Raw genomic sequence first — 26,988 nt, 5'->3', positions numbered from 1 at the left:
CTAAGACAAGGTGAAGGGCTGAGGCGTACTTTGGGTTCCAACAGGTGATCACAGGCTTCATGGTGTGGTGGGTGTGGTCGATAGTCAGGGCCTCCAGAAGCCAGTGGAGAGCACAGAGCTGGCGGAAGAGGGGCTCGCTGCAAAGACAGAGAGAGGGAACACAGTGGGATCCTGTTAGAACAACATTCTTCGCAAAAATAGCCATCAAAATAGTAGCGGTACTTGCTCCCAGTGAGGGAGTGGGCACCATGCTCCAGGCATGCGTAAGTATTTTGCATGTATCATCTCATTTGGCCTTTGCAATGGGCCCATGAGATATTCTTTAGCCCATTTTACAGATGAGGAATCAGAGGCTCACAGGACTTGAGGAAGTTGTGCCAGGTCACCAGGCCAGTAGGTGATAGCCCATTTGGAATGAGATTATCCAATGCCAGTTACCGAGAATTTGTGTATATAGCAGGGAGAGAAACAAGGAAGTGTCCCCCAGCTGGAAGTCTTGACTCAGGTAAATGAGAGGCTTCAAGGGAATCAGCATCCTATGTATGTCCAATTGTTAATCTGATAAAAGTACAATAAATAAAAAGAGTGTGTAAAAAGTCTGGAAACAGCGTAACAGGGAAACTAGTGTGTTAATTGTTCTTTCCCCCCTAGATTAAAAATTGGATGCATTGCTTTACATTTATGAGTCCTTTGCCTGAAAATGTAGTTGGGTTTTGAAGAAAAACACATAGAGCGTATCACTTGCAAATGTTCACTAAAACACTGTTTACAAATATGTCTCAGGCTGGGAATGATGGCGCATGTGTGTGATCCCAGCTCTTTGGGAGGCTGAGGCGGATGGGTTGCTTGAGCTCAGGAGTTTGAGACCAGCGTACAAAAATACAAAAATGAGCTGGGTGTGGTGGCATGCACCTGTGATCCCTGCTACTCGGGAGGCTGACGTAAGAGGATGCTGACCGCCAGGGCGGTCAAGGTGGTAGTGAGCCTGCCTGCCAGCCTGGGTGACAGTGTGAGACTGTCTTAAACAACCACCACCACATATGTTTCACCTACATTTTCTGATTTTTTGGACACTTTGTATTAAACACCTACAAGGAGGCAGGTATTGACAGGGGCATTTTATACACATTATTTAATTCTTCCAACAATCTGCTGGAGTATGAATTATTATGCACATTTTAGAGAAGCGGAAAGTGAGGTTCAGAGGGCTGCAATCACTTTGCTCAAGGTCACAGAGCGTGTTGGTGACTGAGATGGTTCTCAGTATCTCATTTAAAGCTCACAATGAGCCCGGGTGCGGTGGCTCACACCTGTAATCCCAGCACTTTGGGAAGCTGAGGTGGGCAGATTACTAGGTCAGGAGTTGAAGACCAGCCTGGCCAACATGGTGAAACCCCCATCTCTACTAAAAATACAAAAATTAGCTGGGCGTGGTGGCGGGTGCCTGTAATCCCAGCTGCTCGGGAGGGTAAGGCAGGAGAATTGCTTGAGCCTGGGAGGCGGAGGTGGCAGTGAGCTGAAATCACATCACTGCACTCCAGCCTGGGTGACGGAGCAAGACTTCATCTCGGAAAAAAAAATAAAAGCTCACAACAACCCTATAGGTAATATACCTCCCCTACCTCCTCTTTACAATGGGGGATGGGAGGCTTAGAGAGGGGCAATGAGTGACTTGAGGTCACACTGCTAGGATTAGTGAGAATTTGAACCAGTGTCAGTTTGACTCCATGTCTGTGCTCTCACGGGCCTGGGCTCTGAGGAGGTGCTGATGAAGCCGATGCAGTGGGCACCCCGAGAGCGAGGTCAGGAGAGGGTTAACCTGCTGCCTGCCTTTTTCCTGGAAACAAGGTGGAGTCCTGGCCAGCCACCCCTCTCCCCACAAGATTTCTCCTCTTGCGCTAATGGGCCAGATGCCTCCATTAAGAACCTGTGTAATTGCTCTTCTCTGAAACTGCATCCTGCCCTCATCAGCACTCCCCAGGGTTCCTAGGCCTGGTGTTTTCAGGGGCAGGAAGGTATCTCTGCTGTCTGTTTCCAGGAAGGCACCACTTCAGAAGGTGATACCCAATCCCCGGGCTCAAGCGTGGAACTGGCCCAAGGTTATCCCGGCTAATCCTCTGAGAGGCAGGCATTTTGCTCAGCTTGAAGCAGGCAGCCCTGCCCTTCCCCACCCCCTCACCTCTGTGTACTAGGGTGACTGTATCCACCAGGTCTTTGGAAAACTACGGGGAGAAACTCTCTTTCCTTTCTTCCCTGGAGTCTTTTCCTTCCACAGATGATTTACTAAGCGCCTACTATTCCTTTACTTCTAATTTAAAGGACTTGTAAGCCCATAGTCTTTTCCATTTTTTTATTAAATAAAACTTTTTTTAAGAGACAGGCTCTCATTCTATCCCCAGACCGCAGCCTCCAACTCCTGGGCTCAAGTGATCCTCCTGCCTCAGTTTCCAGAGTAGCTGGGACTGCAGACACGTGTCACCATGCCCAGCTAATTTTTAATTTTTTTTGGAAAAAATGGGGTCTTCCTATGTTGCCCAGGCTTGTGTCAAACTCCTGGCCTCTAGCGATCCTCCTGCCTTTGCCTCCCAAAGCTCTGGGATTATGGGTATGAGCTATTGCACCTGACCCCTTTTCAATTATTGTCTCTTTCTTCTCTCTTAACACCTTTTTGGGCCCCACAGGTGACAGCATTTTGGTAGGTCTGGGCACATAGGACCTGTCCAGCATTTAGCAATGGCAGCAGCTAGCTGTGCCACATGCCTGGCAGTGGGCCATGAGCACCTCACTATACCCTCCCCATAACACTAGGAGGTGGCGAGAGGCTGGGGCAGAGGCCTATGGGTTCTTCTGTTTTGCAACTTGGAGCCCCTGCAGACCTGGGCTTTGGGATATGTGGGGTGGGGAGGGAAATAAACAAAGGAAGTTAATTGGTGAGATGGGGTCTACTTGGTCACAAGGTGGTGGAGGGGATGTGGGACATATGAGCATCAGATTCATTTCTGCAGATGACAAGAACAGATGTAGACCTGACCCTCTCCCTCTCTTGCTTAAAATCTTCAGACTTCCTAAATAATTTGTAATCGGCTGAATTGTGGACATCCCAGATTCATTTGTTGAAGCTGTAACCCCTGTACCTCAGGGTGTGACCATGTTCGTAGATGGTACCTTAAAGAGGGGCTTCACTGAAAAATGAAGCCATTATGGTGGTCCCTAATCTAATCTGACCGGTGTCCTTATAAGAGGAGGAAATTTGGACACACAAAGAGACACCAGGGCTGCGAACACTGAGAAAAAGACCATGTGAGGACACAGAGAAGAGAGGGAGAGAGCGATCCTCCAACCTCGAGAGGGTTAGGAGAAACCAACCCTGACAGCACCTAGATCTTGGGCTGTCAGCCTCCAGAACTGTGAGAAAATACATTTCTGTTCTTTAAGTCACCCAGTCTAGTAGTTTACTATGGCAGCCCCAGCAAACTAATGCTCTGACACACATGAGGCCCCGTCCGCCTCTCCAGCCTTGAGTTGCCCCGCCTGTTCCTTGTGCTACCATCTGCAGCCTGGCAAAAATCCACTCAGTTGTTCAAGCTCAGCATGCTCACTCTTTGCACCATCCAGGTTAAACTTCTAGCTTTGCCATCTACTGGCCCTGTGGCCTCGGCCAAATTACTTAACTTCTTTGAGCCTCAGTTTTCTTATCTGTAATTGCAGTACCTCTCTTAAAAGGTGAGAGTGAGGGTGAGGTGACATGCTCAGCACTGTTCCCTGCTCCTGGTACATGTTCCTGTTCCTCTTCCTTCTCGACTCTCAGTGATTGGGCTTCAGCTCTCATCTCCATCCGGAAGCCTTCCTTAATTGCTGTAGGTCTGGGCTGGGCTCACTCTAAGGAGGTTCTAAAGCATCCCCATCCCTACAGTGTGTCCTCCTTGTCCTCACCTTTGGGTTCCTGCTCTACTGTAACTACCTGTTTACTGGACTCTCCAGCCCTTGGGCCTACAACCTGCAGAGTCTTGTCCACCACAGGGTGCTCTGTGCTGAGCACAGAGTAGGCTCAATAGATTTCCAGTTACTGATGGAAAATGGTGGGAATGAATTGGTTCAGATCTGATATTTTCTGAACTGATAACTTGAGCACAATTCCTTTTTTTTTCTTTCTTTTTTTTTGGAGACAGGGTCTCACTCTGTTGCCCAGGATGGAGTACAGTGGTGTGATCTTGGCTCACTGCAGCCTCTGCATCCTGGGCACAAGCGATCCTCCTACTTCAGTCTCCTGAGTAGCTGGGACTACAGGCATGTGCCACCTGCCCAGATGGTTTTTGTATTTTGTAGAGATGGAGTTTTGCCATGTTGCCCGGACTGGTCTCAAACTCCTGGGCTCAATGCCTCGGTTTCCCAAAGTGCTGGGATTACAGATGTGAGCCACTGCACCTCGAGCACAATTCTTATATACAGAACCACTGAGATAATAAACAGTAGTAACAAAAACAACAACAACAGAACAACAAAGTAATAGTAATGGTGAATACTTCCCGTAAGAGTCCTTACTGTATGCCAGACACTGTTTTAAGTGCCCAATATCCATTAACTAATTTCATTCTTATAAAATCCTGTGAAGAAGGTACTATTATTATCCCCATTTTGCAGATGAGGACACTGGGGCATAAAGGGCCATGTGACTTATCCAAGGTCACAAAAGACAGCAAATGGCAGAGCTGGAATGTGAGCCCAGGCAGTCTGGCTTCCGAATTCATGCTCTTAATGACAGTGTGGATGTTGTCTCTTGTTAGAGGGTAGAGACTCCCTTTTCATCAGAATAGGGTTTCATCTGATAGATCTGGTCCTTTTTCTCCGTTTATAAAAAGTGCCCTAAACCTGATGATTGCTCGTCGAATCTGCAGTGAAAAAAAGTCCCCAGAAGCATGCTTGATTGAAATCGGTCTTTTCTCATAATGATCGTGTGTCAGGTCATAGCATAGTATCTTGGATTTTATCAAATTAAAAGAGAGAACATTGACTTTTTTAAATGCAGGGTATAGGAGGTGAAAATGCTGAACGGGGATACACAAAGCCTGCTTCCAAAGTCCCTGAGCTCAGAACTCCGGGCGAGTGCCAGCGGTCAGCACACCTGAATGGTTCACTCTATTAAAACTGCTGTACCAACCAGAATCCCAGTGGGCATAAACATCTCTGAGAAGAAAACATTTTTTTTTCTTTTACTAAGAGAAATTGGAAAATGCATTCAAAGCCATTCCAAGTGCCCCACGCTGATTGCCAAGGGCAAATCTGGACACAGGTTGCAGGCATTGCACTTGCTGCCTAGTCACTCATTAAAGGCTGTGGGGCACAGCCCAGCCATCTAAGAGGGAAAAACGAGAGGCTGTTTCTCATTCCTAGAGACCACCCCCTTCCCTTTTTAAAGATAAAGGTCGGTCTCTTGTTACACGATTGAATTGATCCCTACACAGTCGATTTGGAATTATCAGCCACTTTGGGGATCAATCACACAGGGATTGAGGGGACTGACCAGACTCTGATCTGCATTGGCTGATATGACAACTGAGAATTCAGGAATCACCAGGCAGGGCCGGCCCTGGTGCCTTTTGGTAGACTGATTACAATAGTGCCATCCCTCTCTGCTTTGCACACTTTGGGATGTGACTTTGCTGCTTCCCCGCATCAAGAAGGGAAGTCTTTCCCCACACTCCTTGTAGCTAGGCTGGCCTGGTAACTTGCTTTGGCCAGTGGAATGTGGTGAGAGGGTAACTGTGGTCATGCTGAGCCCAGTTCACAGATGGAAAATGCAATAATCATCACCAGCACCATCATCATCACCATCATTGACCTCAAGGGGCTTTGGGTACTTGGGATCTTGTTCTTGGAACCCTTTCTGCTTGCCATGTGAACAAGTCTGAGTTTGCTTGCTGGGTGTTGAGAGACATTCAGCATCTCACCCATGTCACCCTGGCCAGCAACCAACCAACAGACTTGTGAATGAAGCCATTCGAGATCAGTCAACCTCCAGCTTACCCATCAGCTGGGTGTAGACACATAAGCACATCCAGCCAAGATCAGCCGAGTCAGCCTGACCAGCAGAAACACCCTGCTGACATGTAGACTTGGGGGCAATACTAAATTGTTGTTTGAAGCCACTCCATGTTGAGGTGATCTGTAATACAGCCATAGCTTACTAATACAGTCATCAAATGCAGCCAGAGCCTTTGAACAGCTGAGGATAAGAAAAGGCAGCCTTCAGTGCTGGACAGGGACTACAGCAAACTACAGCCAGTGAGCCTGCCACTTTGGTTTTGTAAATAAAACTTTATTGGAACATAGCCACATCCATTGTTGTAGTTTTCATGCTACAACAGCAAAGTTAAGTGGTTGCAAGGGAGACCACCTGGTCAGCAAAGGCTAAAATTTTTACTGTCTGGCCCTTTAAGGAATAGTTTGCTGACCTCTGGTCTAATACAAATATGAACCACATCCACTGCAATAATAATAATAATAATATAGCCTATGTAACAAACCTAGTGTAAAGATCTGACTTAGCTGACAGGAGATCAAAATTCCTGTTGTGAATTTGCAATTGCAAAAATGTGGAACCAACCCAAATGGCCATCAGTCAACGAGTGGATAAAGAAACTGTGGCATATATGCATATATATATATATATATGATATATGATGGAATACTACTCATCCATAAAAATGAGTGAATTAATGGTATTTGCAGCAATCTGGATGAGGTTGAAGACTATTATTCTAAGTAAAGTAACTCAGGAATGGAAAACCAAACAGTATATTCTCACTCATAACTAGGAGCTAAGGTATGGGGATGCAAAGGCATAAGAACGACACAATGGACTTTGGGGACTCAAGGGTGAGGGGTGGGAAGGAGGTGAGGGATGAAAGACTACAAACTGGGTGCAGTGTATATGTCTCAGGTGATGGGTACACCAAAATCTCACAAATCACCACTAAAGAACTTATGTAACCAAACACCACCTGTTCCCCAATAACCTATGGCAATAAAAAATTAAAAAAAAAATCCTGTTGTGAGACTTTTGGCAGGTTCTTCCCCCTTTCTGGGCTTTAGTTTTCCCATCTGACACTGACAGAAGATGGGTAAGAAACTCTCTCCATCACTTCATAGCTGATTTAAGTAAGCCTCAATGGCTCAGACCAAATAAATTGTGGATGGGGCTCAGGGATATGCATTCTCAGAAACATTTCTTCCCTGCTCTCCCCCTACCCCCAGATGATTCAGATGCAAGTGAAAGCCCATTGGTTCTATACCAGTTGGTTTCAGAAGGCTCGTCCATGGGAGGGATGGGCAGAAGTGCAAGTGTATTCAAGAGACATCATGAGAAATTGCAAGGCCTATTTTTGCAAGCAGATGCTTTAAGAACATCAAGCTTAGGCTGCCGGCTGGAATGTTATAATCACAATACCAATCAAAGAGAGGTAGGAGGACAGTGCGATGGTGTGGAGTGGGATGGGGCTCATTAATGACTGAAATATTAGGGAGGGATAAGGATGTGTCTGACACAATGTGATGATGATGGTGATGAGGATAATGGTGATAATGATGATGGTGATGATGGTGGTGATGAGGATGATGGTGATGATGGTGGTGGTGGGGATGATGATGATGATGGTGAGGATGATGGTTATGATGATGATGGTGAGGATGATGGTGATGATGATGGTAAAGATGATGGTGGTGAGGATGATGGTTATGATGATGACAGTGGTGAGGATGATGGTGATGAGGATGATGGTGGTGAGGATGATGATGATGGTGATGATGGTGATGAGGATGATGGTTATGATGATGACGGTGGTGAGGATGATGGTGATGATGGTGGTGATGAGGATGATGGTGATGAGGATGATGGTGTTGAGGATGATGTTGATGATGGTGATGATGATGGTGATGATGATGGTGGTGATGATGATGGTGATGAAGATGATGGTGATGATGATGGTGGTGAGGATGAGGATGATGGTGAGGATGATGGTGATGATGATGATGGTGTTGGTGATGGTTTTTGCATCTTCCATTCATGAACTAAGTACTCTTATTAGTGATTTGCTTTTGTTTGCCATCTTATCCTATGATTTCACTCTTGCATTCTTTTACTCTTCACATATAGGAAACTTGGTTTGCTAAATATATTATGAGCTCCTTAAAGGCAAGGCTTTGGGATATATGTTCTATGTAGTGTGTGGTGATGAAAGCTTGGGCTTTGCAGTCAGACCGACCTGACTCAGCAACACACTGACCTCTGTGACCTTGAATAGGTGAGTATATGTCTCTGAGCTTCTGCTTTCCTATCTGCAGAGAGGATAATGATACACCTACACAATAGGGAGGCTGAGAGGACTGAGTGAGATAATGCTACAGAGTGATGAGGAGTGGCCATTATCACTGCGAACACTGTAGGAGCCTAATAAATATTTGACAAATGAGCAGACAGAGAAGTCTGTAATCATTGTATCACAGCTCTAAATGAATCCATTGCCCTAAAGTGGTGGTTCTCAACGTGGAGTGTGTGGGTCTGTGTGTGTGTGTGATGTGGGGTGGGGGCTCATGCACTTTTGCTCCCAGGGGACATTTGATAATGTCTGGAGACATTTTTGGTTGTCACCACTGGTATCTAGTGGGTAGAGGCCATGGATGTGGCTAAACATCCTACAATACACAGGACAGCCTTTCACAACAAAGAATTAATTATTTCTCTCAAAATGTCAGCCGTGTCAAGGCTAAAAAGCCCTGCCCTAAAGTCAAAAGCTTGTATCCCTGTGCCTGAAATCTTCCAGCTGAAAAGTGCTAACTGTTGAAAAAGAAAAAGTTGGGCTTGAGATTTGGAATAGACACAAGGGGAACAAGATGTCAAGATTTTAGAAAGCAAGAGTGTTCTTTGGAAGGATGATTAGCTCCTGTTGCACCATGCAATGATGAGTTCATGCCTCGGGTCAGAAAACTGGAGGGGCTTCTCCAGGAAACAGCTCCTTGAATCTTGGGGAAAACGTGTCCCCTGAGCACAGGCTGAGATGTTCTCACACACACTCGACGAGGGCTGTAGACAGATTTTATCAGGCTTTGCAAACTGTTTGACATTAGAGCGTCTGGCTTGGTAAGAATTGAAATGACTCAGTCCCAGCTGATTTGCCACTTAGCTGTAAACCACTGTGTCTACTTTCTGTTATTTTTATATGCCAAATAGCTTTGCCAGCTCCAGGCTCCATGTCCCTTTCAAGAGGACAAAGGAACAGCTCCCGACATGACAGCTCATTGAGTCATTTCAGTTCGGCTACAATTTATAAGCTAGCAAAGCAAATGAGCCAGAGGCGAGACTGCTTACACGTGAGCCTCGGGTAGCGAGGGAGAAATGATGCAGCTGTGGACGGGAGTGAACGGGCGACGTGTGACTCTAGCTCCCAGCATCTTCAGCTTCTCATCATCATATGTGCTGAAGGACAAGCAGACAGAGAAACAAAGTGAACAATGATAAGTAGCTTTGAACACCTTCTTCTCTTGCCACGGTCTATTTGGCAGATATAACTGGGCACTTACTGTGTATCAGGCAAATAATTCCTGCTGGAGGGATGAGGGTTTCAGATGCAGTTCCTTAACAGAGCATATAAAAGTCCCTGCCCTCAGTCAGGCGCAGTGGCTCACTCCCTGTAATCCCAGCACTTTGGGAGGCCGAGGCGGTCAGGAGATTGAGACCATCCTGGCTAACAGGGTGAAACCCCATCTCTACTAAAAATACAAAAACAGCTGGGCAGGGTGGCGGGCGCCTGTAGTCCCAGCTACTCGGGAGGCTGAGGCAGGAGAATCGCTTGAACGTGGGAGGCAGAGGTTGCAGTGAGCTGAGATCGCGCCATCGCACTCCAGCCTGGGTGAGAGAGCGAGACTCCATCTCAAAAAGAAAAAAAAAAGCAGTCACTGCCCCCATGGAGTATATAATCTGCTAGAAGAGCCAAGAGAATAAACAAGATAAATCATGTGGTATACTTGTATATTACACTAGGGTTGGAAATGTTTGCTTCAAGGGCCAGACAAGGTATACTTTCAGCTGTGTTCTATAAACAGCAATTTAATACCATATTTAGGTGTTTTTTCTTCCACCATTAGAGCAGAGCAAATCATTTCCATTATAGAAAATAGGGTGTTTTTTTTTGGGGGGGGGGTTGTTGTCATGCTTGAGTCATATGATACATATAGTTTGAGAGAGAATCTCACTGTCACCCAGGCTGGAGTGTAGTGGTGTGATCTTGGCTCACTGCAACCTCTGCCTCCTAGGTTCAAGCGATTCTCGTGCCTCAGCCTCCTGAGTAGCTGGGATTACAGGCATGTGCCACCATGCCTGGCTAATTTTTTATATTTCTTAAGTAGAGATGGAGTTTTGCTGTGTTGGCTAGGCTGGTCTTGAACTCCTATCCTCAAGTGATCCACCTGCCTTGGCCTCCCAAAGTGCTGGGATTACAGGCGTGAGACATCGCTCCTGGCTTTATGGTATATATTTTTTTGTCCATGGCCAAATTCAGCCCACAGACATATTTTAATTAATCCACTCTTTTTTTTCTCTCTGTCTCTGTCTGTCTGTCTTTCTCTGTCTCTCTCTCTCTCTCTCACTGTCAGTCTCTGTGTGTGTGTGTGTGTGTGTGTGTGTGTGTGTGTGTGTGTGTAATTGAATCAATTGTCTATATTTTAAAATTGGGAGATGTCACATAAAAATGGAAAAACTTTGGCCTTCAAAAAATGGAAAGCTCTGGCCACTCGGGGCCTGTGTTTCCACTGACAAGAAGGATGGGCCACAGACAGCTTTGAATGAGGTGTGTGCTTCCTGAGTTACCCCAAACACAAGCATCCCCGGTTCTCACTCTCTGCCTTTCTTTCTAATTCATGCCATCTGCCTGTTACCTGAAGGCCTTTTAGTTTCTGAGCCACAGTCTAAGTACTTTCATTGATTGGATCATTGACAGGTTCCTTGATTCATTCATTTCTACCAATAATTATTGAACCTCTTCTCTGAGCTGGGGGCTTGCCAATACAGCAATGCATGAAACAGATCCAGCCTCTCCTCTTCTGAAGTTTAGATTCTAGTGAGGGAGATGGGCATAACCAAACACACAGTTGTGATAAGTGTTCCAAGAGAAAGTGCTTTAATAGCCTAGAATAGTAAATTTGACTGAAATGGAAGCCAGGGAATACTGTAGTTCCTTGAGGAAGTTGTGGAAATTTCAAAACATATCCCCTAAATTCTTTGAAACTTCTCCAATCGAGAGGTAGGTCTATGTTCATTTGGCTCTGTCACCAGCTGACCTAATAGAATGTGTCAGAAGTAATGTGATTCCGGGCACCAGGCAACCTCTCCTCCCTGTGTCCTGGGATGCTCACTCAGCATTCAGCTGCCATGCTGTGGGGAAGCTGGCAGCCTGTGAGGAGGCCCACAGGGAAAGGAACCGAGTTCACAAACTGACAGCCAAATATAACTTGCCACCCATGTGAGTGAGCTGTCTTGGAAATGGGTCCTTTGAGCTGCCCCTCTGAGCCTTACTCAAATTGCAGATTTATGAGAGAAAGCAGTTCTGATTATCCTGAGTTAATAAGTTTTAGAGTGGGTGTTCATGGCAATAGTAACTGTAGCAGAAGTAAATGTTGAGCTGAAATCTGAAGGTTGAATGGAAATTAACTGGGTAAATGGAGGAGGGAAAGACCTTCCAGCCAGAGGGAACAGCATGTGTAAAGACTCTGCAGAGGAGGCCATGTCATGACTAAGAAAGTAGGAGAGTGGGGCTGGGGTAGAGTGAGTAAGAGGAGGCTATGAGCTGGGGCTGGAGAGGCAAGCCACAGGCTAGACCATCCAGGGCCTTGGAACCCCTGCTCAGACTTTTGTGTTTACCCTGCAGGGAATGGCAACCACGGAGGGTGTTAAGCTGCGTGCAATTTATATTTTGAAAAGATCACTTAGCTTGGGGCTTAGCATGGGGAATGGGATGGAGGCGGCCAGTGGAGATGATACTGGGACATAAGTTAGGGGTATATCTTCCTTCTGGGAATTTGAGGATAATTCTGGGATCACAAAGTTAACAAAAATTAGGACCAGAATCTAGGTCCTCCAATGTTCACTTCCACTGACTCTTTAGTCAACCCTAGAGCTGAGAAAAACACAAGCAAATACATTGCTGTGACCTTTTCTTACTGGCTCAACCATGCTTCCAGTGGTTTAGGATATGTGGAAATTAACCCAGCTTTTACATTCCTAATATCTGGTTTTATGTCTTCTCTCAGCCACAATAATAAAACAAATTCTACCCGTCATTTTTTCCCACCTTTTCAGCTGAATCTGCAACTGAAAAATGAGGTCACTGAGCACAGTGGGAGAGACTGCTTGCAGGCAGAAATCTTTGAGGACGTGCTTGATTTTTTTTTCCCCTGCATAGTTTGTCAGACTTAAAATTTTTGTCTAAAACAATGTATTCTATGGTCTTAGATCCAGATGGGAGAAAATAATTCTTTTGCTTTTATGATGCACAAGATCAAATACTTTGTTTAAAAAGTATTTATAAATGAACACTTGTATTTTTTACACTTTTGTGATAGGAATTTTATCTATAGAAGCATTGCTGTTAGATGTGAGATGCTTTTTAGCTTTCGTGGAAATTAAGATTTTTAGCCATACATTTAAGGATTTTAGGTAACTGAGGCTCAGAGAGCTCAAACTCACTTTACTGCGTCATAGTAGGAACAATTACTGAGCATGTCTTATACATAGGCTCTAGGCTAAGTATCATTTCATTTAATCCTCATAATTAATTAATTAATCTAGAGAGTTTGGTACCATTTATTTGTGTACGTGAAGAAAAGGAGACTCAGAGAGGTACAGGGATCTGTTCAAAGTTAAACAGTTGTATGCGGGAAGTCCTAACTGGTTCCAAGGCTTGTGTACTTCACCACCACTACCCTGTCTGGATATAGACAATCTCCTAATGCTACTTTATAACACCCTCCCACCCATGCATTTGATGGCTACATTGCCATAATGACTTCCAGTTTTATTTTAATAAAATAACCATCCTTGTATAGCTTATAGAACCTACCAGATAAGACACAACCAGACCAAAGTCTACAAGAGGAGTGATCTCATGCATATTTAAACTTATTAAACTTTAAATAAACCATGTCTCACACACTGAAACATGGATCGGAGAGGGGAGAACTGCATTCTACGACCATGGATGAAAAACTCCATCCAAACAAGTGGAACATGACACCCGAGTCGTTTAAACAGGCACAGGAGTGTCTTTCATAAACACCCTCTTTCCCCAGTGCCTGTTGGGTTTGCCTGTCAATCTGAGCACAGCGCCTGAAAAAAGAACTGTGAGTTCATGCCTTCTCTTTATTCCAGGGAAAGGCTGCCAGTCTGTCACTAGGAGTATCAGACTCTATGGGTGCCATAGAGTTCGGTCAGGAAGGTACAATTTGTGCCGATCCCAGGGTCTACACCAATGAGGATCAAGGAGGAGACCTTTTCACAGTATTCTGGGATCCCAACAGCCATGATTCAAGGGGAGGTGACTGGAGATATACCAGTTCCATGAGGTCTTGCAGTCTGGGTTCTCATCCATCACCTGGAACCTTGGGCTTTCAAGAGGTCCAGTTCTTCTCTGACTTGATACCCCAGGTCTCACCGACAAGAACCCTTGTTCCTTTTGAAAAAAATTATATATGTTTTTCTTTTTTTCCTTAAATAGAGATGGAATCTCTATGTTGCCCAAGCTGGTCTTGAACTCCTGGGCTCAAGTGATCTTCCTGCCTCAGCCTCCCTAAGTGCTGGGATTATAGGCGTGAGCCACCATGCCCGGCCTGAAGAAAAAATTTATTAAGACGAAAGTCACAGAACATAAAGTTAACTGTTTTAAAGAGGAGAATTTAGTGGTATTTAGTACATTGCACCATGTTGTACAACCATCGCCTCTTGTTACAAAACATTTTCATCACTCCCAAAAGGTGGACCCCAGACCCATCTGGTCACTTCCCATTCCCCCTGCCCCCAGCCTCTGGCAACCACCAATCTGCTGTCTGTTGAGGATGAACCTCAAATGCACTATCAGTGAAATAAGCCAGACACAGAAGGGTCACATATTATACGATTCCATTGGCAGGACCCTTGTTTATAAGAAGCACATATTCACATTCTCTAAATTAACATTCTGAAGAACAGAATTTGGGAAATAGTGCGGAGGAAAGGGGGTGTCTGTCGTGGCTTCCATTTCATTTTCAGCAAATGACCTGGCAGTTTAGATTCCTGAAGGCAGCCTTAGCATAATGGCTCTCAACCGTGGCTTCACACTGGACTCACTTAGGGGAACTTAAAAAAATTCTATGAATATCCAAGCCAACGTCTGTTACTTTTTTTTATTATGGCGGTTCTTTGCAGGAGTAAGGTGGTATTGCGTTGTGGTTTTGATTTGCATTTCCCTGATAATTAGCGATGGTGAGCACTTTTTTTCCAGAACGTAAACTAGTACAAACACTGTGGAAAACAGTATGGAGATTCCTTAAAGAACAAAAAGCAGAGCTACCATTTGATCCACCAACCCCCCTACTCGGTATATACCCAGAGGAAAAGAAGTCATTGTCTGAAAAAGACACTTACACATGCGTGTTTATAGCAGCACAATTCACAATTGCAAAAATATAGAACCAATCCAAATACTCATCAATCAACAAGTGGATAAAGAAAATGTGGTGTATATATACACCATGGAATACTACTCAGCCATAAAAAGAAACAGAATAATGGCATTTGCAGCAACCTGGATGGAGTTGGAGACCATTATTCTAAATGAAGTAACTCAGGAATGGAAAACCAAACATCGTATATTCTCACTTATAAGTGGGAGCTAAGCTATGAGGATGCAAAGACATATGAATGATATAATGGACTTTGGGGACTCCCAGGGGAAGAGCGGGAGGAGGGTGAGGGATAAAAGACTACACATTGGGTACAGTGTACACTACTTGGGTGATGGGTGTACCATAATCTCAGAAATCACCACTGGAGAACTTATTTATGTAACCAAACACCACCTGTTCCCCAAAAACTATTTAAATAAAAAAAATTAATGTATGAAAAGCTAATGTACATTAGAGAGCCTAATGCAACTGGCCTGGAAAGTGGTGTTTTGAAAAACTTGCCAGATGATTCTAATGTGTAGCTAGGGTTGCAACAGCTGCTCTCACAGGAGAGTGGCTATAGCTGCAGGCCATTTTTCTACCCTGCATTTCCTCCCTGGCTGCTTTGGCACTTCTTTTCTTCCTTGGTTTGTGCCTCATTCAGTCTGCACAAGCTCACAGTATCCCAGGACTTTGTCCATGCCAAATGGTGCAGTCGATGGATTTTGATGCCACTGAGTTTGGGACTCAGAGCTGCTTTCTAATACTGACCTTGGGGGAGATTAGTTAACTTCTAAGCCTCATTTCTCCATCTCTAAAATGGGGCCAATGGTAGCACCTATCTCAGGAATGTTTTGAAATTTAGCCAAATAGGTGTGCATAAAGCACACAGTAAACATCAATATGGTTGTATTTATTGTTATTGTTGTTATTACTATTATTATATGCATGAGCATTTCATAGTGGACCAATCTGTTGATAGTCCTTTTCCAACGAGGGGAAAGTCCTTTACAAAAAAAGGAGGCTGGGCGCGGTGGCTCACTGTTGTAATCCCAGCACTTTGGGAGGCTGAGGCGAGCAGATCACAAGGTCAGGAGTTCGAGACCAGCCTGGCCAACACAGTGAAACCCTGTCTCTACTAAAAATACAAAAAAAAAATTAGCCAGGCCTGGTGGTGGGCACTTGTAACCCCAGCTACTTGGGATGCTGAGGCAAGAGAATCGCTTAAACCCGGGAGGCGGAGGTTGCAGTGAGCTGAGATCTCGCCACTGCACTCCAGCCTGGGTGACAGAGCTAGACTCTGTCTTAAAAAAAAAAAAAAAAAAAGGAGGCAATTTTTGTGCACCTGCTTTCTGTGGACAATGAGCCAGGCCCTGGGGCTGCAGTTGAAGGTATGGAAAAGAGATACTGATGTGGAATAAAACAAACTAGCATATAAACACGTATTATGGGGACCTGGAGTGCAAATGGGTGCAGATGGTTGGACTGAATTCCCGGAAGTATTGGGAAAGGACAGCATTTAAGCTGGGTGGTTAGTGATAAGTGGAAGATATTCCAGCGAATACCAGAAAGCGAGGCTATCAAGGTTGGTTGGGTCACACTAAAGAAGGTGTTAGATGCCTGGCTGAGAAGGGGCACCTGCTTTGAGATAGCTGCACTCGCTCGACCTAACCAGGCAGGGTTCACTCTTAGTGGTTGTTCCTAAAACCTTCAGTGCCACAGCTACTGCACCCACTTACCTCAATAAGGTGTCCCCATACTGGATTTCTGAGATCTTTTCGGCTGGCTGGAATTTATTTCTTTCTTCCTCTTTCAGTTTCTGAAGTTTTTGTTGCTTCTTTTTCTTTGCAGTCTCTTCCCTCAGAATAGCAAAATATCCACGGCCTATCTTCACAGACTGGATCAAAAAGCTGGAGACATGCAGGCAGGAAGAGGGAGAGAGGGAAGAAGGTGGGGGAAGACAGAGAGAGAGAGAGAAAGAGAGAGAGAAGGAAAGAGGAGAGGAAAAAGAGAGAGAGAAGAAAGAGAAAAGAGATAAAGAGGGATAGAGATGAAGAAACAGGTAGAAATAGAGAAAGAGAGAGCAAGAGAGAGGGAGAGGGAGGGAAAGGGAGAGAGGGAGCGAGGGAGGAGAGGGAGACACAAATTTAAAAAAAAGATGAGTTGACTCTTATTGTCTTGGGACCAATAATCTCTGAGCATGCCCTTGTGCCTGCAGGGCAGGGGCCTTCCCACCTGTCGATTTCCAGACTCAGCCAGACCTGAGTTTGAGTTCTGGATCCACCTTGTACTGAAGACCCTGGTCAAGTCCTTGAATCTCTCTGAGCCTCATTTCCTTCATCATCCCATCACTCAACAAATATTTATGGAGTGCCCACTTACAGCACCAGGCACTCTGCTAGGTGCTATGGAGTGAACATAACAATTCACAGCCCGCAGGATCGGATACCATCATGCATGGGAAGGGGTCAGCTGTGAAGTATGTGGCACGGAAGAGGGGCTTCTCCATGAAAATCAATGGCCTAGCAGGCACTAAAGGGCCTAGGCTCCTGGCCAAGGCTGCCCTCGCTTTGATTTGCCTAAATGCTCACATCTGTGAACATGACTGCTACAGAAGTTCAGGTACCAATGTGTGGGTTCTTGCTGTGTCAAGTAACATACGTTGGGACTTCATTATTCTCTTCATGCCAACTCAGCCACTATTTCCCAATCAGATGTCTTGATGCTGGCTTGATGTGAAGACATTCTCAACCCTGATGGGCTACACACCTCCCTGCGCTTTGCCAGTCTTCACTTTGGGGTTGGAGTTAGCAGCCCTGTGGTGGAGAAGGACTGATGCAGAGGTGTCTACATGTTTCTTTCTGTCTGCCCACTTTGTTCCTACATGTAAATGTTGGTTCTCAAATTCAATTTTATCAAGTTCTCCAAATTCCTAATGAGCAACCAACGTGTGTTGGGTATTGTGCTGACTGTTGGGGATTCAGTGATGAACAAGACATTGGGTCCCTCAGGGTTCATGGTTTAGTAGGGCAGAGAGAGAGAGAGATACATGAAGTCAGTAATAGCACAGGGTAATGGGAGAGGCAGGACTCTGGGCTTTGGGGAAGGGGACACCTAATTGAGACTAGGGGGAGGCTGGAGACCTCTTCCTGGAGAAAGTCGTATTTTCTTTCTCTCTTTGAGGGTGGCCTCTTCCTCTCCTCTGGTCTCTCTCTGCTCAGTTTTGCATGGGAATATTCCCAGCCAGCTGTCATGGCCAGACTCATGTGATTAGTTGACCCCTGCTTATTTGCTAAGATGAGTTAAGGTGTCATTAAGGGCATTTCATTTCATCAGGGGACTCTTACAAATGTCCACGGGGAAAATTCTGGGAGGTGGGAGGTGGGGATTTTACAGCATTTTTCAAATCACATCACACAGGTGGCAGCTAAGTGATAACGTTTCATTCATTCATTCTTCTGGCTGACCTTGGCTGAGAACCTGCTATTCCAGGCACCAGTTCAGGGAACTGGGGCTGTACAAAGCAACAAGATAAAGCATTTGCTCCCAAGGAGTTCACAGTGTAATGGAGGAAGAACACCTACAGATACTCTCAACCTAATGTACCAAAGGGCTATAGGAACCTAGAGAAATCTTGGAAGGCTTTCTGGAGGAGGTAGTATTTGGGCTAAGTCGGAATTCACCAGCAGAACAAAGTGGGACATGACATACCAGTGGATGGAATATCAGGTGCAAATGCAAAATGGTGAGTCTGATGATGGCCTCTTTAGGGAACTATAGCTATCTTTAAAACACTGGAGCACCAAAGAGTGACTAGAGCTAAAGCCGACAGTGCAGGCGGGAAACACGGCGCAGGGCCTTGGGTTCTTAAGTGAGCCTGGATTTGGGAGTTGCTTGGACTGTACCTAAAAATGCTTCAGGAATCTGCAAATGTCTGAGTTTTCATTAACAGCTTTTAAAGCTATTAACAACACCCACAACACAAAACATTCTGTTATATACCAAATCAATGCATTATGTACATTTCTATTGTATCGGCCTCCGTTCACCAATTCTGAAATGCCCATTTTTTCACATCTCAACATCCTTGATGTGAAACTGCGTGTTACAGTCATTGACCATTCACAATCACAGCCAGCCATGTGGCAGTTGCTTTGCAGTTGTCATGGCCTCTATAGGTTTAAATTTGGTTCATACTCCTGGTAGCCTGACTGCACAATCGCCCCCTCTAGGCAATAAATCATTGGACCAGGAGTTTGAAGTCAGAAAAGTCTTTTTCTTTGACATTTTCTTATAAAATCAAGAAAGTAGGCATGGCACGGTGGCTCATGCTTGTAATCTCAGCACTTTGGGAAGCCAGGGCGAGTGGATCACTTGAGGTCAGGAGTTCGAGACCAGCCTGGCCAACATGGTGAAACCCCGTCTCTACTGAAAATACAAATATTAGCCAGGGTGGTGGCGGGTGCCTGTAATCCCGGCTACTCGGGAGGCTGAGGCAGGAGAATCACTTGAACCCGGGAGGCGGAGGTTGCAGTGAGCCGAGATCACGTCATTGCACTCCAGCCTGAGTGACAGAGCGAGACTCCATCTCAAAAAATTGTTTTAAAAAACGAGAAAGTGCCATTATAAAAGCTTTCAGAGTTGGGTCCGCAGCTGGGAAGAAATCCTGGAGACAATAGAGGAGCATCCTCTTAAGAAATGTTCCATAGGACAGAGTGGAAGGGTGATTCTGAAGAGCTGGGCTTTGAATGTGAAGAGGTTTGAGGAATATCTAAAATGTATTTTACCTGTGTTTTCCTTTTGGTTTGAACAGAATATAAAAATATAAATGGAATATTAAGAAATTATTTAAGTAGGTAAAAAGGAGTTTTTCTTAAAAATTAGAAAATAATATATATATTTTTAATCTTATAAAAAAATTTAATTTTTGCAGAGATGGGGTTTCACTATGTTGCCCAAGCTGGTCTCAAACTCCTGGCCTCAAGTGATCCTCTTGCCTCAGCCTCCCAAAATGCTGGAATTACAAGCATGAGCCACTGTACCTGGCCTAAAATATTTTTACAAAATAAAAATTCTAAGTGATGAGAAAGAACCATCTTATTTTAACTGGCCGTGTTTTTATTTTGTTATGTTAAATTTTTTTAAGTAAAAAATTCTTTTCATTGTTTAATTTTTTTTGTTTTTAGTGGCATATCTTAGATGTGACGGTGGTTTAGACTCTATAAAATGCAGTATTTTTGCTCTTTATGAATGTGCCACTGGAAGATTACCACTGAACATTTTCTAAATTTAAACCCTGCCTCTCAGCTCATGTAACATTTTTGAATGTTTATGCCACATGTCAATTATCCATCCCAGACAGTCAGTTGCAGGCAAGGATCAGTCATATCTGCTCAGCTCATGTTCTTGTCATTACAAAATAATCTCTCTGTTTCCTTATGTATAAAATTGTGCAAAAGCAAATGAATGGGTAACCTGTTATCACTTAGTAATGCCATATTGTCAGTTATAGGTGCTTTTGCCTGACTTCTTTTTTAAATTTTTATTTTTTGATATAGAGTCTCGCTCTATTGCCCAGGCTGGAGTGTAGTGGTGTGATCTCAGCTCACTGCAACCTCTACCTCCTGGGTTCAAGCAATTCTCCTGCCTCAGCCTCCTGAGTAGCTGGGATTACAGGCATGTGCCACCACGCACAGGTAATTTATTTTTTTATTTATTTTATTTTTATTTTTAGTAGAGATGAGGTTTCACTATATTGGCCAGGCTGGTCTTGCACTCCCTGATCTTGTGATCCACCCGCCTCAGCCTCCCAAAGTGCTGGGATTACAGGCGTGAGCCACCGCGCCTGGCCACCTGGCTTTTATTTTTAAGTTTAGGAATGTGAGCAGTTAATATGAGGTGGAATTCATGTTTGAAACAAAAATATGCTTCCATTTTGCTTTCGAGCTTGTGAATCAGTGAGGGTCCTGAAGCTGCAAGGGAACTTGATAAAAAGAAAACTGTTAGCATTTGCGACCTCTTAACTTCAGACATGAGGATTTTTCTCTGTGTAGCACAAACAAAGCAAATGCAGAGATAACCTGGGAGGGGAGACTGATGTGACAGCAACTGCTTTTCATTGTCATGCTACTTTACAGAGGTGGGATGAACTCTGATTCAGTCTGCTTTGGCTGCTGTTACAAAAATACCACAGACTGGGTGGCTTAAACAACAGAAATTTATTTCTCACATTTCTGGAGGCTGGAAGCCCAAGATCAGGGTGCCAGCATGATTGGATTCTGGTGAGGTGCCTCTTTCAGGTTGGAGACCCATTTTCTCACTGAAGCCTCACATGGAGGAAAGAGAGCAGGAGAGCTCTCCAGAGTCTCTTTTATAGGGGCACTAATCCCGTTCATGAAGATGGAGGCTAATCACCTCCCAAAGGCCCCACCTCCTATATCATATTGGGAGGAGGTAAGGATTTCAACATATGAATGTGTTGGGGGTCACAAACATGCAATCTGTAACAGATCATTCACTGAAAATTTGGTTCAGAAGTCAAGACTGATACTGACTCAGGGCAGACATGGCCCAAATTGGGGCTTAGCCTGGGGGCTTCACCCAGGAAAGAATGAAGGGTGAGCTGGTGGTAGAGGAAAACAGCTTTATTGTAGAGGCAGTGTTACAGCTCCGTGACTGCTCCTGCAGAGCAGGGCCACCCCATAGGCAGTGTGCTGAGAGCAGCAGCTCGGGGCAGTTTTGCAGTCATATTTATACCCACTTTTAATTCCATGTAGATGAGGGATGGTTTGTGCAGAGATTTCTAGGGAAAAGGTGGTAACTTTTGGGTCATTGTGTCATTGCCATGGAAAGGGGCAGTAACTCCCAGAGTGTTACCATGGCAATGGTAAATTGACATGGCACACTGATGGACGTATCTTATGCTTCCACCCTGTCCCTGTTTCAGCTAGTCCTCAATTTGGTCTGGTGTCCAAGACCCACTTCTGGTACAGAGTCCTACCTCTTACCTCAACACAGTGCACACACCAAGAGAATATGAAATGGTTTATTACTCACATAACTAGATTTTCTGGGGAGAGCAGGGAAGTCTCCCAAGCAGGTCTTAAAACTGCCTGAAAGAGCAGGAAGGGGCCAGTGGCTTGGGGTTTTATGGTAGTTCGGGGGTGAGGTATTTGGGGGAGACATTTGGGGATGATTTGAACTTCCCACCAGCATCAAAGGAGGATGCACCTGGGCTTTCTTATCAACTTGCCCAGATATAGGGCAGAAGGGAATGGTGTAGAGGGTGAGGATGGAGTGTTGGGGCTTGAAATTTATCGGTAGTCAAATATCAAGAATGGAGTCAGATTCTTTATTATATGGATTAATCCCAATTTCCAATTTGTGTGTTTGCCTAAATAACTGTACCATTATCAAACCATTCAATGAAACCATTCAACAAATATTTGGTGAATGCTTATTATGTACCAAGCACTGCGTGTTGAGGATGCAGCAGTAAACAAAATAGCTGCACAGTTCTGGCCCTGATGAAGCTCGTATTCCAGAGGATGGAGACAGATTCAAAACCAAGAAGTAAATGGTACCCGAAATGCCAACTGCTACGGAAGAACAGAGCAGGCAAGTGAGAAGAGTGACTGCCAGGGATGAGGGGTGTCAGTGCATTTAGAAAAAGATGGTCAGTGAAACCCTCACTCAGAAGGTGATGTTTGCAGAAGTAAGGGAGTAAACCATGCAGATACTTGTAGGGGGAAGAGTATTCCAGTAGCGGGAACAGCATGTGCAAAGGCTCTGAGCAAGTACAATTTTAAACCAAGAAAAGTTTAGTTTCCATTGAATAAAATGTTATATGACATCATATAATTGTGTGCTACCAAAATATTGACTTTGCATGTTTTAGAAATTGGTGTTGTTGATGGAAATAAAACCAAACTCTGTAAAATATTCCAAAGAGGTTTATGCCAATATGAGTGGCCATGACCTGGAGAAAACACAAACCCAAGAAGCCTTGAGTAAGTGGCCCAGAGGCAGTCAGAATGCAGCTCTGTTTTATACATTTTAGGGAAGTGGAAGTTACAGTCTAAGTCATAAATCAGTACCTACAGGTTTTACATTGGTTTGGCCCAAAAAAGGTGGAATATCTTGAAGCTGAGGCTTACAGGTCATAGGTGGGTTCAGAGATTTATTTAATTCGTAACTGGTTAAAGGAGGAAGAACTTTATTCAAACACTTGCAGTCGGCAGAAAGGAAAGTTGAAGTTCCTGGGGGTTGGACTTCAATGTGTGAATTTGGGGAGGACACAACTGAATCCATAGCACACACATTTCAGGATCCAGTAGGTTGCAGTTTCTGCACATTATCATGTGATATTTTGCCAGAGTTGGGTTGCAAGAGCAAGACATAATACATTGGGTCAGAGTGAACTGTAGTTTTGCCCTTGTCCAGCGGAGTTTTATGTCCTGTTTATAATTTGGTATCTTATTATCACAAACAGTCAGTTTCGTCAGTCTTCTGAGCTCTATTTTAACATTAATGCTGGGCAGCCGTTGTGTCTAAATTCCAAAAGGAACGGAGTATAATGAGGTGTGTCTGACCTCCCATCTTGTCATGGCCAAGAAGTCAGTTTTTAAGGTTTTTCTGGAGTTCCCTTGGCCAAGAGGGCGTCTACTCAGCTGGTTGGAGGGGGCTTAGGATTTTATTTTTAGTTTACAGTGTTTCTACTTAAGACTTTTGTTTGACAGAAAGGTTCTTCTCTGTAAAAGGAAAGAAGGAAAGATGGAAGGGAGGGAGGGAGGAAGAGGAAAGGAGAGGGAAGGAAGGAGAAAGGAAGGGAAAAAGGAAGGGATGGAAGAAAAAAGGAAGAAGGAAGGAAAGAGGAAGTAAGGAAGAGAGGGAGGAAAAAAGAAAGGAAGAGAGGAAAGAAGGAAGGGTGGGCTGTGTCCTAAACTGGAAAGGTAGGGAGAACCAGGTGACAGTGATGGTCTGGGCATCTCCTTCTCAACTGCTTTACACCAGGGTCCTACTCCAGGAGGCCATAGACTTTACCATTCAAATTAAGAAGCTCATTTCTAATAACTCAGTCTAACATCTTCACGTGCAGGGCCACAGGAACAGAGCTGTAGAGGTCCCTCTCTGCCCCTGGACTTCAATGAGACTTCTCAAGTGCTTCCAGTGTACACTTGAGATGCTGCAAAGCATTCACATAAGAGCCCTTTTAAGGTGAACTAGGCACTGTCGGGATTTCGCATCTGCGGTACACTTTAGTGCTTCTTACCAGTTTTGTGCCTCACTCTCCTAACCTCTCCATTCTTGGGCACGTGTGTTAACTTATTTATCCTCACAATGACTCTATGTTAGAGGTGCTGTTATTATCACTTCCATTTGCAGATGAGGAAACTGAGGTCAGGAAAGACAAGGTCACAGAGCTGGAAAGGAGCAGAGCTGAGGTCCGAACCCAAGTGGTGAGTTCACTGCAGAGCCCAGCTGTGCACTGCGCTGGTTGGTAGATGGTCAGGATGTTTCCAAATGTGGCTAGTCAGCCTTTCCGTTGGGAAGTCCCACCAGCGTGGACCTTGACCTTGAAGATTCCATGAGCCACTAGGTCAAGGACTAAATTGGGTGGTTTATCAGTGACTGGTAGGTGCCAGGGGTTTGCTGTTGTCCAGATTCTCTCATGGATTGGAAGGCTGTCAGAGTGACCTGTTAGGTCCCAAGACAGACTGTGGTCTGTAGGGGCAGAGAACAGAACAGGCACTGACGCTAGGCGTGGTGGCTCACGCATGCAATCCCAGCACTTTGGGAGGCGGGTGGATCACTTGAGGTCAGGAGTTCGAGACCAGCCTGGCCAGCATGGTGAAACCCCATCTCTACTAAAAATACAAATATTAGCTGGGCGTGGTGGCAAGTGCCTGCAGTATCAGCTACTCAGGAGGCTGAGGCACGAGGACCACTTGAACCTGGGAGGCGGAGGTTGCAGAGAGCTGAGACTGAGTCACTGACCTCCAGCCTGGGCAACAGAGCAAGACTCTGTCTCAAAAATAAATAAAGAAATAGTCAGTTGGGCATGGTGGCATATGCCAATGGTCCTAGCTACTTGAGAGGCTGAGGCAGGAGAATCACTTAAGCCCAGGATTTTGAGGATGCAGTAAGCTATGACCGTGCCATTGCATTCCAGCCTGGGTGACAGTGAAATCCTGTCTCTAAAAAAATTCTCAGTCTTTACCTCTGCATCTCAGTCATTTACTTTTTTTGTAGTAATTAACAAGTTGGGAAGAGATTTTTTTCAACTTATTCATGCCCTTATTCTAAAAAGAATTAGAAACAAAAACATTTTTTTAAGTGAGACAGAAGGCAGAGAAAAACAAGAAAACAAAACCAGGTAAGACAAGTTTTGTTACTTGTCATGGGTTTTGTTACCCGTGCCACATAATCTGGTGCACAAATGTGGCCCTGGGCATCCTAGTGGCTGAGGCAAAGAGGGAAACACAATCCTAATGTGATTCCTAATGGCTGTAAGATTTTTAAAAAGCTGTTTAGGAGACGCTGGGCCATTCCTGGTGCTGCAACTAGGAAGAGACTTCCTTCGAGGAGCTGTACAGGGAGCATTCTGTAAAAAGTCAAGGCTGTAACAAACCCCTGGATACAGATAGAGCGATAAATGCTTGTCTTGTCAATGAACGCCACAGAAAGAGACAGGGCGGACACTGTTGGACACTTGGAGAAACCTAGCAAGCGTATTTTCTGGTGGAATTTCAGCCCGTCTTCAGGCAAGGCAGTCAGATGTCCAGCTGCCAGATCTTCTGGAAAGGCCCGAGTGACAGATGAATGTGGTTGAGGGGAGGGTCTGTACCTTCATGTCAGACACACCAGTCTATTCTGGGAACGTCAGGCTGCAGGATGTTCATTCAACGAGCTTGGGAAGTGCTCCCTTGATACTGTGGAGGCCCATTTAAAAACGCTTAATATTTTAGCAAATTCTCGTTTAATTCCCTGTATGTTCCCTACGTTTTCTTCATCATTATTGCTGATTACATCATTATTGCTATTTGTGTGAAGGGAGCTATTTGCAGGGAAGAGCAGTTTTCGCCTTTAAATCCACTCACCCGGGGCCTCCTGCTCACTGCTTTGCGCGATGTAAAACTCCCCTGACTAACATCAGAAGAGGAACGATGGGGAGTAAAATAATTAACTGCATCAGGCAAGCGGAGGAAAAAGCAGATTATAAAATGGAAAGTTCTCTCTATCCAATACAATTTCTTCTCAACCAGTGCGTGGGAGAGGGTGGGTTGTTCTTATTAAGGGACATATGTTCTCTGTATGGGAGTCTGTGTGTGAGCTGACGAGAGAAGGATGCTTACTGCAGCAATAGGCGTATTCTCAGCAGGGCTCAGCCGAGACAGACTAAAGGAAGGAAGCCCAGGTTCCATTTCTAAGCACCTTTGGACTTGAGGAGCAGTGTGGACGATGCAAAGGTGTTAGAGGGCACTCCCTCTGGGTGGACTCTACTTTTTCACTCCCTTAGGGTGGTTTTAAACCTCTCTGATTCACAACCCCTTCATCTTCAAATGGGGAAAATATTAGCTCCTCCCTCAAAGGGCTATTGGGAGGATTAAATGAGACAGTAAAGATAATGAGTTTACTGTAGTGCCTAGTACATAGGGCTCCATAATGGGAAGCTGTTGTTATTATCGTCAACTTGCTTAACAGTCCTGAGAGGTTGGAGTGATTTACAGATGAGAAAACAGAGAAAAGATTAGGTAAATGATGGTCATAACAGCTGGAATGTGGCCAAGCCGAGACTGGAAGCCAGTAGGGTTGATTCCAGAATTTCTGTCTCTCTAATTGCATGCTCCTAGCATAGGTATGTTCAGTAGGAAGCTTTAAGGCTTTGAGTTAATGTACCTCTGGACTGTTTGTTTTGCAGATTTCATCTCTAGGTCTGTAGGATAGAGACAAGTGGCTTACCTTTTTCCCCTTTAGACTATGTTTTTACCCAATTCAAAGCACCATCCTTGGCAGATTAGGTCATTATTGAGCAGATACTCTCTTCCTCTCCCATTCCCTACATTCAGGATTAGGATGTATTTTCTCAGTGTCCAGAATTTGGACTTGGACATGCGTCTCCTTTGGTCGATGGGATATTTGCAGATATGAATTGAATGAACACATAAAATGAGCTTTCCCAGCTAGGTCCATGTGAACAAAATCCATGATCTCCCTGGACCCAGAAGAGTGAGAAAGACATGGAACAGACCTTTCTGAACCCAGCAATTCTAGCCTAGCTCAGCCAAGGCTGGAGCAAGA

The 26,988-nt window shown here is 44.8% G+C and overlaps 1 protein-coding gene and 1 long non-coding RNA gene across 4 annotated transcripts in view; one reads left to right on the top strand and one right to left on the bottom strand.

The window, feature by feature from the left end:
• Nucleotides 1-26,988, bottom strand: part of CCDC60 (coiled-coil domain containing 60) — a 205,132-nt gene that overhangs the window by 56,497 nt on the left and 121,647 nt on the right. The window contains exons 3-5 of the mRNA XM_028829958.2: nucleotides 16,428-16,598; nucleotides 9,365-9,472; nucleotides 30-137 (exon numbers count right to left, since the gene is read on the bottom strand). Coding sequence (XP_028685791.2) covers nucleotides 30-137; nucleotides 9,365-9,472; nucleotides 16,428-16,598 — 387 coding nt within the window. The remainder of the gene's footprint in view (nucleotides 1-29; nucleotides 138-9,364; nucleotides 9,473-16,427; nucleotides 16,599-26,988) is intronic.
• Nucleotides 1-26,988, top strand: part of LOC107001043 (uncharacterized) — a 202,781-nt gene that overhangs the window by 116,793 nt on the left and 59,000 nt on the right. The window contains exons 3-4 of one of the 3 annotated variants that reach the window (XR_013401550.1): nucleotides 20,247-20,384; nucleotides 24,073-24,146. The exons of the other annotated variants lie outside the window; for them this stretch is intronic. This is a non-coding gene — a long non-coding RNA (uncharacterized LOC107001043). The remainder of the gene's footprint in view (nucleotides 1-20,246; nucleotides 20,385-24,072; nucleotides 24,147-26,988) is intronic. 3 annotated transcript variants of the gene reach the window in all.

The sequence above is a fragment of the Macaca mulatta genome, chromosome 11 (assembly GCF_049350105.2).
Source record: "Macaca mulatta isolate MMU2019108-1 chromosome 11, T2T-MMU8v2.0, whole genome shotgun sequence".
NCBI classification, from domain to species: domain Eukaryota; kingdom Metazoa; phylum Chordata; class Mammalia; order Primates; family Cercopithecidae; genus Macaca; species Macaca mulatta.
The sequence above is the reverse complement of the archived record's forward strand: the minus strand, read 5'-3'. Positions and strand labels throughout refer to the sequence as shown.